The sequence below is a fragment of the Dipodomys ordii genome, unplaced genomic scaffold (assembly GCF_000151885.1).
Source record: "Dipodomys ordii isolate 6190 unplaced genomic scaffold, Dord_2.0 Scaffold14, whole genome shotgun sequence".
NCBI classification, from domain to species: domain Eukaryota; kingdom Metazoa; phylum Chordata; class Mammalia; order Rodentia; family Heteromyidae; genus Dipodomys; species Dipodomys ordii.
In genome coordinates, this window is record NW_012267230.1 from 2353493 (window position 1) to 2367467 (window position 13975).

Here is a 13975-nt window from a genome sequence, read left to right on the forward strand (position 1 = left end):
CCTCCTCCTCCTCCTCCTCCTCCTCCATCTCCTTGTTTCTTTCTCCTCCTCCTCCTCCTTTTAAAATCTCCCCCATTACTTGCTTGGAATCCTGTGTATAAATAGGAATGCAGTCAACCATGGGAACGAGTATTAGCACCCTCCTGAAAAACTTGCTAAGATCGATTGCCCCTTCCAGAAATCCCCAATGGCTTGTCTAGGTCCTTCTACCCCACCATTCCAGAGCCTAACTGCCTCCTGTTCTGATCACCCCACCTCCTCTCTTCCACCTGTCAGGTAGGGTTTGCCCTTCTGTGTCCGTTTCCAAGTCAGGTCATTCCTATCTCTCGGAACAATGCTAATGGGACTGTAAGTGTTGACTCTTATTACTGATTGGCCACAAGGTTCACTTCATCGCCATGTGACACATAGTGTTGGGAACACACAGAGTTCCCGCACAACCCCTAGTGGTATAACTGGGCTTTCTAGTTCCCTCCAGATCTCTTTCTTCCTTGATGGCCCTTCACCAAGAGCTTACAGTTCAGACATATTTCCAATCCTGGCTGGGCCATTCATTTGCTATGTATTTGACCAAGCTTCTCTGAAGAGTTCCTCTAAACCTCCATTTTCCCCATTTGAAGAGCAAGAGGTCCTAGTGGTACCTACGTTGTGGGGTTATCCTTAGAATCAAACCTGATGATGCTTCAAGTGACACTAAGGGAGTTGGAGGTATGGCTCAGTGGGTCAAGCGCTAGCCAGTGAGTGAAAGCATCGGGTACTGAGTTCGAGTTCTGCTCTCAGACCAAAAAAACAAGTAAGATGATTCTAAGAGGATGGTAAACCTCCACCAGAGGATTAACCATCCCTCCTAAGATATTGTAGCTTGTTATGGTCACAAATTCTCTTTCCCTACCCACCCCACGCCTCAGGGCAGACTCCTTGCCATCCACCCACCCACAGTCAGCATTTTATGAGCAGTGTAGCTGACCATCCATGGCGGGATGTTAATGGCTGGCACCTGGCTCACTGTCGTCTTAAACTCTGGAGGAGTACCAAGCATAAGATGACCTTGAATTTCTCCATCACTTCTTTTTGTGTAGTTGTTGTTGATTATGATTTCAGATTCTACGCTGCAGAAATTGCCATTGGTCTGTTCTTCTTACAGAGCAAAGGGATCATTTACCGGTAAGTAAGCAGACGTCTTTTTTTCTCCCCTCTTTCTCCATCATCTCTCTCAGCTCCTCCCTCCCCTGCCTTGCTCTTCAACTGTTCTTGGTTTTTTTTTTATTTAATTAGAATCCATACTGGGGGAGGAATCTTCCAGTATTCACATGGACATGTGTTCCTGTAGGCAACATTGCCCACTGCCCTTGCAGTGTTTGGACAGCTCTATAGGGTGACAGGGAAATGCTCCATGGACCGTGTCACTAATGATGAGCGGGGAGCTCCAACAGAGAGATTGCTCAGGCCCCAGGAAGAGGAAGCCTACCTCTAGGGTCCTCACACCTCTTTCTCTTGCCTGTGGACCCCACATTTGGAGAGAAATAAAGCAAGAATCTTGGCTGGCAGAGAGTGCCTATTATTATGAAACATTTTTCTTTCTGCAATAGATCTCCGAGTGGCTTGCTCTGAAAGACGGGATTAAGTTCAGAAGTTGGCATTTGCTGGGTTTTTTGGAGGAGCAAGCGTATGATCATAGCTGGATGAGTCATCGCGTTTTATCTTTCAGACAAGGCACACTGTTGAGCTGGAGGCTGCGACTCATTAGCAAGTGCAGGGCATCTAGATCTCCTGGCACAACAAGGCTTCAGCATGGGGGCTTGGGCTGACTTTTATTATGTAACCTGGCAGGCTTCCATAGGGCTCTTGCTATGGGGGAGGGTCTATTTAAAAGATCACGTACAGCCATAAATCCCATTTCATTTATTAGTTTGACAAATATTTATCAAGCAACTGGGACAAGCCCAGCACTGGTGGCTCATGCCGGTAATCCTAGCTAGTCTGGGGATTAAGCTTAAAGCCAACCCAGGCACACACAAAAAAAAGTCCATGAGACCCTTATGTTCAATTGACTAGCAAAAAGCTGGGGGTAAAGGTGTGGCACAAGTGGTAGAGTGTGCCAGCCTTGAGAGGAAAAAGCCAAGCAAGGGTCAAAGGCCTTGAATTCAAGTCTTAGAATCGACACACCAGAGCTTTAGTTTCTGGGCAGAGGGAATCCAGCAAGGAAGAAAACTGATGAAAAGTCTTTCCCTCAGGGAGTTTCAACTCTAGTGGTGGCTCATGCCTGTAATCATAAGCTACTCAGGAGGCTGAGATCTGAGGATCACAATCCAAAGCCAGCCTGGGCAGGAAAGTCCATGAGACTCTTATCTTCAAAGAACCACCAGAAAACCAGAAGTGGTGCTGAGGCTAGCCTTGAGCAGAAAAGCTCAGAGACAGCACCAGGCCCTGAGTTCAAACACAGCCATCACCACCACCAACAAAAAGCAGAAAGAAGAAGAATTTCAATGTTAAATAATGTGGTCACCCTGCCCGTGTTTACCCTCGGTAAATGTGCAATACCATGTGAACACAAATTGGAACCTGTAAGGCTGGTACATCCCCAGGGGCTCTCGACGATCAGAGTGAGAAGAATTCTGGTCTCCACCAGCATCTGTTATCTTCCATAAGACATGACCTTAAATTCAGGTCGACAACATTAGTGGTCACTTCACCAGGCAGTGTAGCGGGGCTCATAGGCAATCTTGAACTCTCCACACGGTTTTCACATCAGGGTCAACATGAAGTCCTCAGCTCTGTGCAGGAAGTACTCCAAAAGAGTCAGAAGAATAGAACCAACTCACCTCTCAAGAAGATGAAGTGTAGCGTCACGAGTGTGTTAGAAGAAACTCCAGCCCCTTGATAGGAAGCCAGAGAAGAAATAATGAACAGTTCTTGTCAACTGGGTTGGGGATTCTGGGCAACTTTCCCATCTAGCAGAGGACTGGATAGAGAGCTGGGAACTGAGGACTTAGGAAATTGGCCAGCCAGAGTCTAAAACCCAATAGTGCACGTACTAGGTGCTAAGACCACATCTACTCGTTTTCTTTTTCCTAGACCATCTACAAATTTCCTCTTTCATTCTTTTATTATTACTATTATTATTGCCGATCCTGGAGCTTCAACTCAGGCCCTTGGGTGCTGTCTCTGAGCTTTATGCAAGGCTGACATTCTGGTTAATTGGAGATAAGAGTCAGACTTTCCTGCCAGGGCTGGCTTTGAACCACCATCCTCAGATCTCAGCCTCTTGAGTATCTAGAATTACAGGCATGAGCGGTTGGGGCATGGCTTCATCCTCTATTGGTAATATGTGTATTTTTTGTGTGTTTGGGCTTTTTTGGTTGGTTGTGGGGCTTGAACTCAAGGCCTAAGTGCTGTCCCTGAGCCTCTTTGTGCTTGAGGCTAGTGCTCTATCACTTGAGCCACAGCGCTACTTCTGGTTTTTGAGTGGTCAGCTGAAGATAAGAGTCTCGTGGAAACTTTTCTGCCCTTTCTGCCCGGGCTGACTATGAAGCATGGTCCTCAGATCTCAGCCTCTTGAGTAGCTAGGATTACAGGTGTCAGCCACTGGTAACCAGTGAGTTAATATGGTTTTTAATATTTTATCAGCATTTTAAGCCAGTCAGCGTAGTAATGCCTGCTCTTTGTGTGTGAGAACAGAGCCCATTTCCTACTGTCATGAGCCCGAGGCTCATGTGCATGGCCTACCTGTAGCAAGCACAAGCTCATGATTCAGACTTGGAAACTCTGACAATCTCACCTGTGACCTTGAATCAGAAGCTAGAGACCGAGCTAGGACTACAGACCTGAGAGTGTCGATAGTCTTCAGCGTTCTCTAGTTTCCAGAAGCAATAGAAGTGGCTCTTGGCAGCAACTTGGAGTGCAGATTTAAGGCTTTCTGAAGCAAAAGGTGATGTTTGTGTATAATGAAAGCATTGGTGATATCTTCAGTGGACCAGTGCTGCATTGCAGTGAGTCTTATCCTGGATTGTAGAGCCCCAAGCTTAGCTCTCCAGGCTCCTCAGAGACTTCATGAACAGCCTAATGACCTGTTCTAGGTTCCCTTTCAGATCAAAGTTACTAAAATATTTCTGTTGCTGGCTATCAAAAAGAAAAAATAACTTGAGTTGGGAATGTGACTTAGTGGCAGAGTGCTTGCCTAGCCTGCATGAGGTCCTGGGTTTGATTCCTTAGTACCACATAAACAAAAACTGAATACAAATTAATTTTTAAAAAGCTGAACTGGGTGCTGGTGGCTTATACCTGTAACCCTAGCTACTCAGGAAGCTGAGACCTGAGGGTCATAGTTCAAAACCAGCCTGGATAGGATAGTTCATGAGACTCTTATCTCTGACAGAAGTGGAATTGTGGCTCAGGTGGCAGAGTACTGGCCCTGAGGATAAAACCTCAATGGCAATGCCCATGCTTCCGAGTTCAATCCTCAGGACCAGCACACACACACACACATACACACACACACACACACACGCACGCATGCACGCACGCACACATGCACGCACGCACACGCACACACCTAGAATTTTTGAATTTGAAAACTGTAGAAAATTGCATAATAAAAGATAAATCAGTTACCTTCAAAATGGTAAGTTGTTTAACAGATCACCCCCTCCTCCATTTATTTCTTTAGTTAACTGGACTGTTGTTAAGGAACGAGGATAAGGAATTAAGTTAGAGTTCCTCTTTCTGAGGATCATGTCTGGACACATTGGAGGAGAGGAGAATGACCTTGTCTGTCAAATGTCATGTCTGACTTATCGATCACTGTCTCTGTAATTTTGTGCTGATTCTGCCCCAATGGATTTCTGCAAATGAAAACAATTGCTCCAGCTCCCCTTTGAAGAAAGAACCAGGATTTAGTCCATGGAACAAAAGAAGAGAGTACAATATCTAAGCACTGTTATGTGGAAATGAATAGAACAGGGGGTCCTCTGGCTCTTAAGACCTGCTCACTCTTGATACCTGAATCTCCATTTTTATGTTAGACACAGTTTTGTTTTGTTTTTTTTTAAATCATTTCTCTAGTTGGTCCACCTGCCTGTCTCAGGGTATGTGGTCAAGCTGAGAGGAGATGTCATGCTGATTAAAATCACACTTGTAAGAGATCTAGTGGCTTAGCTAAAGCAAGTCGCTACGTAAGCATTTCTAAGTTCCAAGCTGCATTGGAAGGGCAGCATGGCTTGCACATAAGCATAAAGGCTGGCTATGAAGTAAGTACCATGGACAGCGTCAATCATACCGGGAATGGGAATATGGCTGGGCCAATCAGAGCAAGTGGACCTCCCATGGGCAAATCAGGATCTATTTCCAGGTTGTGTCCTTTAAGTGGGAACTGCGGTCAGCAACTCAATTCCAACTACTGTATGTTAAAGCTGGCTGATAAATATTGGCTGCCATCACTAGGAAGCCCAGGGACTGATCTGACTTCAGTCCTGGGTCGAGGCAGGGACTCACCTTCCCTTGGAGGCTTGCATTACTTGCATTACCTTTGCTAGCTTTCTTGTCTCTGTACAAATGGCAGTGTTTGCATGGTCCCAGATGGGGTCATACACCTTCTTGTACGCCCAGCAAACTGAAGTCTCCCCATTGGCTAGAACAAGCCATGTGACCACTCCTTGAGTCAAAAGTTAAAGTCAGCACTGCCCACTTTGCATGGGTCAGGAAATAGTAGAGGGTGGATTTTCTTTTGAAAACTTTACAAGTTATCTTTAAATGGTCGTGCAAAGGGGCTTCAATTCAACATAGCAGTTTAGGAGTGCAATGCCTCTTGACCAACCCCCCATTCCATTTCCACATATGCACATTGAATATTACAACTGTATTCAGCTGCCTTTTCTCTCTCCATTGATCTGCCCTCCCTCCACTCCATCTCTTTCCCTCCTGACAACACAGGTTTCTGCTTTCTGGTATTCATTTTGTTAAACTCTGAAGGGTGATTTTCAAAGAAGTAATAACATACTTTCATCTAAGATGCTAGAACTAGGCAGACACCACACAGCCGAAGCCCGGTCATGATGGTTTAGAGACGAGCTCTGTGTTGAGCAGTGGACATTTTTTTCGGGGGGGATCCGGTCATGGGGCCTGAACTCTAGGCCTGGGCGCTGTCCCTCAGCTCTTCAGCTCAAGGCTAGCACTCTACCACTTGAGCCACAGCGCCACTTCCGGCTTTTTTCTTTTTGCTTATGTGGTGCTGAGGAATCGAACCCAGGGCCTCATGCATGCAAGGCAAGCGCTCTACCACTGAGCCAACTTCCCAGCCCTGCAGTGGACATTTTTATCTCCAGGAAATGTCTTCATCTTGAGTTAGGATTAGAGTACGTCTGTCCCCTGGTTACAAAACACAAAGTATTAATACTGGATCCAGGCACCAGCGGCTCACACCTGTCATCCTAGCTACTCAGGAGGCTGAGAGCTAAGGATCATGGTTTGAAGCCAACCCAGGCAGGAAATTCCATGAAATGCTTATCTCCAACAAACCAGCAAGAAAGCTGGAAGTGGCACTGTGGTTCAAGTGGTAGAGTGCTAACCTGGAGCAAAAGAAGCTCAGGGACAGCACCCAGGTCCAGAGTTCAAGCCCCCAAAACAAAACAAAACAAAAACAAAAAAAACCAACAAACAACCCCCACTAGATAGGTTGAGTTAGGTGAATGAGAGCATATTGCATATGTCTTAGGTTAAACTCAAACATTACTACAGAGGAGTTTTCCTACTGCTCTGCTTAGTCTCCATTATTACCTCCATTTTTTGTTATATCACCTGTCAGAACCCACCGTATCCCTGCTTACAGGTTTAAATACCTGTTATCTTCTGCTCCTACACTAGAATTTAGTACCAACAGAAGTAGTATCCTTACTTTATCTTGTTCATAGACAGTAGACCTAGCTAGAGGAACTGTGTGTTGCATAGTAGGTGGAATTGCACATTCACATAATTGGTGTGCAACAATCTCCCGTGACTGAAAGAAACCATAGAAATTCCTGGGTCCCCTCTATATCAAATGACTTGGGGGAGCTTGGAGCGTCTGGGGGTTTAAATAGGTTTCTCTCCATGATCTTCAGAGCCATTGCAAAAATAATAGTTTTGTGACAAGTCTACAGTACAGACTCCTACGAGATCATCTTGCAGAGGTAGTGTCTTGGGATCCAGGAGGCCTCTGTGTGAAGGCTGGGCCTTCACATCACTTCCTGCAGATCTCTCTCTTCTCAGAGCCCTCTGAGGCACTTGGCACAGTTGACTCTGCAGAAAATGTGAAAGCACAGGCTGGTCATGGTGGCTCATGCCTGTAATCCCAACTGCTTAGGAAGTGGAGGTAGGGAGATCCCTGCCAGAGTCTAGCCTGGGCCAAAGCAGAAGACTATGTATGTATGCATGTATGTATATATGTATCCATCCATTCATCTGTCCATCCGTCTGTCCATTCGTCCATCCATCCATCCATCCATCCATCTATCTCTCTCTCTCTAAAGGACATGCTTGGAGATCTGTGTCTTTCATCCATGCTTTTCAATCTCCTTGCCAGATGGCCAAATGCCAAGGGCACAGGCTGATTTACACTGACCTTCGTGCCCCTGCAACACCTTGCACAGGTGGATGGTGTTACGTATGAGTGGCAGCTGATTGGCTTGAACTAAACAGTGTTTTAATGAAATCCCTGAATTCTCATGTCTGCCCCAGTGACCTAAAACTTGACAACGTCATGCTGGATTCCGAGGGCCACATCAAGATTGCCGACTTCGGCATGTGTAAAGAGAACATCTGGGAGGGGGTGACCACCAAGACCTTCTGCGGTACTCCAGACTACATTGCCCCAGAGGTGAGTGCCGGTGGGGATTCGCACGCAGGCACGGATGCATGCATGCATGCACACGCGCGCATGCGCACACACACACACACACACACACACACACAGGCCTTCAGTACCCTGCACCCGGCTGGCACTGGGTGAGGACTGGGGGAGGGAAGGTCTCAGTGGCACCCAGCAACCTGGGACTCCTGGTCCTCGTTTTTATACTCCACGTTGTTCTTTTGAGATCACACATGCAAATTAACTTAGCACTCATCCAGAAGCTCAAGCCCAAAATACATCGGGGGCGGGGAGGGGAGGGGGTTGGGAGACATTTTTAAATAAAACTCAAAAGAACCACCCAGCACATCAGTAAAAAAGAACCATCATCCAACACATATCAGTAACATTCTTTGTCAAGCTGTGATGGCTCCCAGCCACACGATACCTCCTAATTATGACACCGAAGTGTTTGTTGGGAGAGAGACAGAGAGAGAACAGATTTCCCAGGGCTGACATATGACACAGGGACTGGGTTCTGTGTATGTAGCGGTTGTGATGAATCCTGACAAACTCTGAATTTCTCTTTTTGTGGTGGAGATGAATATGAAAGACTACAATTTTTTTTCCCCTTAACACTGGAGCTTGAACTCAGGGCCTGGCCACTGTCCCAGAAGCTTTTTCTCTCATCACTGGTGGCTCTACCACTTGAGCCCCAATTGCACTTTCGGCATGTTTTTGATTAATTGGAAATCAGAGTCTCATGGACTTTTCTGCTCGTGCTGGCTTTCAATCATGATCCTTAGATCTCAGCTTCTTGAGCAGCTAAGATTACCAGTGTGAACCACCAACACCTGGCTGCAAGCATGGAATTCATTTGTACTGCCCTCCTGTCTTCTTAAAGGAATGGCCAATGGATGGATATTTGCCAATATGGCTCAGCTCAAAGCCAGAAGACCCCTCTGCCTTTCCCTTTGAACTAGTGCTTGGAAAAGCAGCATGTTGCAGCTTAGTGGTAGATTTTTTTTTAAGGAAAGGAGCTGTAAACATAATATAGTTATAGAAAGCAGTGTTCTAGAATGGCCTCTTTGTGTTTTTTTTTTGTGTGTGTGTGTGTGTGTGTGAGATATATATATATATATATATATATATATATATACACAGAGAGAGAGAGAGAGAGAGCATCAGTAACCTGATATATAACAATGGTGAAAGATTTCCCATGAAACTAAACAGTATGGCATAAAGTTTAGGATCTCCAGACTCTTATGCCAAAGCAGTGACTTCTCCAGGAATCTAGTGTATGTGTGTGCATGCACACACACACATACACACGTATACACACATGTATTAGGGAGAAGGAAGTATTCCTTCTTCTCACATTTATTTTAGCATTACTTTCAACAATGAAAAAATATAGGAGGCAATCTCATTGACTCTCAATAAAGAAGTGACTTGCTAAGTGTACATTCATGTTAGGAAATACTCTACCGCCCTTAGAAAGTTGAGTCCATCTTTACTGACAGACTGGAAACAATATGCCTCAGTCGGGATAAAGGTAAGGGATACATATATGTGGACACAGGAAGAGCTTCTAAGCATGTTGTGATGAGGGGGAAAATCCTGTACAGAATGATAAACACAAGATGATGCTCTTTGTGTATATAAGTGGTAATACACAGAATGTGCTCTTTGTGTTTTTTGAATATGTAATTATGCATGCAAAAGTGTAATTTGGCATGTTTAAAAAAAAGTCCTGGGAGATTGCAGATAAGAGGGGAATTTTATTTCCTCTGGCTACTATTTATATTTTCTATAAGGTAACTGTATTCTCGTATTAATTGAATCATAATAAGGTAATCTTTGTGTTTGTGTGTGTGCGTGCGTGCATGTGTGTGTGTGTGTGTGTGTGTGTGTGTGTGTGTGCCAGTTCTGGTGCTTGAACTCAGGGACTGGATGCTGTCCCTGAACTTCTGTGCTCAAGCCTAGTGCTCTTTGAGCTACAGTGCTGTTTTCAGCTTTTTAGTAGTTAATTGGAGACGAGTCTCTTGGATTTTCCTGCTTAGGCTGGCTTTGAACCTTGTTCCTCAAATCTCAGCCTCCTGAGTAGCTAGAATTACAGGGTTGAGCCTTTTTTTCTTGTCTTTTCTTTTCTTTCTTTCTTTTTCTTTTTTCTTTTTTTGTCAGTTGTGGGGCCTGAACTCTGGGCCTGGGCACTGCCCCTCAGCTCTTCAGCTCAAGGCTAGCACTCTACCACTTGAGCCACAGCGCCATTTCCAGCCTTTTCTGCTTATGTGGTGCTGAGGAATTGAACCCAGGGCCTCATGCATGCAAGGCAAGCATTCTACCACTGAGCCATCTTCCCAGCCCCAAGGATTAAGCCTTTTTTTTTAAAAGTAACTCATGAGTAGGCCTTGCAGAGATTTCCCTGTGTAACATCCTTTAGTCAGTTATCATTGGGTTAACTAATTTGAATACCAGATACACTGGAGAACATGGCTCCTCAATATGTCATGAGTGTGATAGTCCAAACATAAGATCAGAGAGGAAGCTTTGAAAATGTCAAGTGTTACCCTAGATCCACTGAATTGCAATCTCTGGGGGCACCAGATCCATGGCTTCCAGTAGTTTATATTGGATCCCAAGGCCCATGAGTGTGGTATCTTGGGGGAGCACCCCCCCATCACACTCACGCACACGCGCACACACACACACACACACAGAGCCTTAGATTGGAAGAAATCCCAAATCTACTGCAGGTCAAGACATGAACTACCTTAAACGTGTGAATGCACTTCCACTGAGAAATCCTCTCACTGAAAGTTTTTGTGTCTTACAGACACTTCTCCTGGGAGCACATTTTTTTCTTAGTTGTTTCTTATTTATTTTGTGCCCAGTGTGGGGGCTTGAACTCAAGGATGCTGTTCCTGAGCTTCTTTTTGCTCAAGGCAAGCACTCTGCCACTTGAGCTATAGCTTTACTTCTGGCTTTTTTGGTAGTTTATTGGAGATAAGAGCCTCACAGACTTTCTTGCCTGGGGTTAAGGTCAAACCATGATCCATAGATCTCAGCCTCCTGCATAGCTCGGATTATACATCTGAGCCAATGGTGTCTGGGTATTTATTTATTTATTTACTTACTTATTTGTTTATTTATTTTTGTACTGGTCCTGGGCTTGAAGTCAGGGATTGGGTACTGTCCCTGAGCTTTTTTTTTTTTTTTTAACTTAAGGCTAGTTGCTATTGCTCTACCACTTGAATCACAGCTCTACTTTTAGCTTTTTTTGGTAGTTAGAAATAAGAGTCTTGGCAGAGTTTCTTGTACCGGGCTGGCTTTGAACCATGATCTTTAGATCTCAGCCTCCTGAATAGCTAGGATTGTGGGCATGAGTCACGGGTACCCAGCCTTGTTTGCTTATTTTTAATTGACGAACGGCAGTGATGTATGTCAATTGTGTACAACATGTTTTGACATATGGAAACAGGTGGCCAGACTAAAACAAGTTAATTCGCATATGTACATCTTCATTGACCTTTGGAGGCGAGAACATTTTCTTAAAAGCTACATGCATAGCGATGCATTTTACACATAAAATTTATTGTTGTTAATGGCAGTTGCTATCTTCTACCACAAGCTTCTTGAATTGATTCCACTTATCCAAAATTTTGTGTCTACTCACCAACATTTCTGCATTTCTAATATCATAGTGGATGCTGAGCTGCAGGATAAAATTTGAGAAAGAGGCATTTCTTTTGCAGCCAAGTTTGCTCCAGAATTCTTTACTGCACAAACTGAGCAGCAACTGTAGAGAAGGTTCTAGAAAAAGCCAGCATTGTGAGGGCTCTATTGTGAGAAGCTCCATGTCTCCCATTCTTCCTCACAAAATCCCTGACAGAACTATCCAGTAAATTCACCTCATTGAAGAAGAAAGAGAGACTATTTTTGCCAGTCCTGGGGCTTGAACTCAGGGCCTGGGCACTGTCCCTGAGCTTCTTTTGCTCAAGGTTAGTGCTCTACCACTTGAGCACAGCATCACTTCTGGCTTTTTCTGTTTATGTGGTACTGAGGAATCAAACCCAGGGCTTGGTGCATGCTCAGTAAGCACTCTACCACTAAATCTCATTCCAAGCCCCAAGACTTAAAGATATTAAGTGATGACCCCAGGTCATTGACTTGGGGACTACAGCTAGAGTTCTGACCTCCTGATCCTTGAACCTCAGCCCCTGACCTCTGCTGAGTCACCGTTTTACCCCTGTGACACAGCTGATTTTCACCACGGTGTACCAAAGGATGGACAGTCATAGAGTTGATCATCAAAACCCTTACCATTGTATATACTCTTTGAGCCACTAATTCTACTTCTTATGGAAATAAGATGACTAGACAGATAACCAAATATCGAATTCACTGAGCAAACATTACTAGAGAAAATTTAAATAAATAGCATACGTGAAGGCCAAGTATGGTGGTGCATACCTGTAATATCAACTACACAGAAGGTAGCAATAGGAGGATTGTAGTTTGAGGCCAGCCTGAGCAAAAGCACGAGACCTTATCTGAAAAATAAACTTAGGCAAAAAGGACTAAGAATTGTGACCCAAGTGTTAGAATGCCTGCCTAGCAGGTAGGGGTCCTGAGTTCAATACTGCCAAAACAAAAATAAAGAAAGCATACCTTATTGAAGATCCATTCACTGCTTATGCTTTTATATAAAACACAGGTACACAACATGTAATATATGCTTCTAGAAAAGAATCTGGAAGGAGATAGAACAAATTTTTCTCATGACAAAGGATTACAGGTGATTTTCAGTTTTTATTCATTCAGCTTCTCTCTAATTCCTAAACAGTCACAAATGTTTATTACTGTGCTTTAAAAAAAAAAGAAAACTCTCTTTTATTTTTAATGGTGACTAAAATAACACCGGGTCGTCAAATTTATCATCTGAACCATTTCTAAATACCTAGTTCAGTAGGGTTAAGTATCTTCAAATACTTGTACAAATGTTCTACCTCTACCATGAGGATTAAAAATAGCCTTTTTTTTAAAAAAAAAGATAAAACGCCATACACATTGTTCCAAAATTTACAAAACAATCCAGCATACTCAGAACTTAAAAAGGAGTGTGTCATGTCCAGTTGGTTGCCTGGAAAACTCAGGTAAGGAAGTAGCTCAGGTATACACTGCCCTTCCTATCTGCTCTTGCTGACTCTGGCTTCTTGCATGTGGATCTGTGCTCATCATTTTAATCTTAGGCAATAAACTCTCTCTCTCTCTCCTTCCTACTCCTCCCCCAGTTCTGTCCATTCTCACCGTGAGAGTTGTGAGTTTGGTCTCTCACCCCTCAGATCTGTGGGTCTGTCAACACTGGATGCTCTGTTTTGCAGATCATTGCTTATCAGCCTTATGGGAAGTCGGTGGATTGGTGGGCTTTCGGAGTCCTGCTGTATGAGATGCTGGCTGGACAGGTAATTGGTGCAAATAAAGGAAAGTCTTCCCCCATTCTCATAGTTTCTTGAAAAGAAAGTGAGTACTTGGCACCAAATAGCTCATGAATCTTGAGTTTTTGGGATTGTTCTGGCTTTGAGGTTAGTCAAGTCAGCTGTGTGTGTGTGTGTGTGTGTGTGTGTGTGTGTGTGTGTGTGTGCGCGCGCGCGCATGTGGACTCACACCAGTACTCAATACTGGGGCTTGAACTCAGGTCCTCACTCTATCCCTTAGCTTTTCCACTCAGGTGGGTGCTCTACGACTTGAGTCATGACTCCACTTCCAGCTGTTTGGGTGGTTAATTGTAGATTGGAGTCTCCCAGACTTTTCTTGCCTGGGCTGGCTTCATGCTTTGTTCCTCAGCTCTCAGCCTCCTGAGTTGCTGGGATTGTAAGCATGAGTCACCAGCACACTGGCCCGGTCCATCTTTTTGGGACCCCATGGAGTGTGGTCATGTGCACAGAGGAGGACCCATGGTTAAAAGGAGTAGCTGGCGTAGAGGGAGAGGGAGTGTCAGCAGAGACTCTTCCCTCTCCAACCCTCCTGTCCACCCCACAGGCACCTTTTGAAGGGGAGGATGAAGACGAGCTGTTCCAGTCCATCATGGAGCACAATGTGGCTTACCCCAAGTCCATGTCCAAGGAAGCAGTGGCCATCTGCAAAGGGGTG

General features: G+C 44.7%; 1 protein-coding gene across 1 annotated transcript in view; it reads left to right on the forward strand.

The window, feature by feature from the left end:
- Prkcb (protein kinase C, beta) overlaps nucleotides 1-13975 on the forward strand; it is a 297806-nt gene that overhangs the window by 261625 nt on the left and 22206 nt on the right. The window contains exons 13-16 of the mRNA XM_013011169.1: nucleotides 1102-1164; nucleotides 7711-7849; nucleotides 13207-13287; nucleotides 13865-13972. Of these exons, the coding sequence (XP_012866623.1) occupies nucleotides 1102-1164; nucleotides 7711-7849; nucleotides 13207-13287; nucleotides 13865-13972 (391 nt within the window). The remainder of the gene's footprint in view (nucleotides 1-1101; nucleotides 1165-7710; nucleotides 7850-13206; nucleotides 13288-13864; nucleotides 13973-13975) is intronic.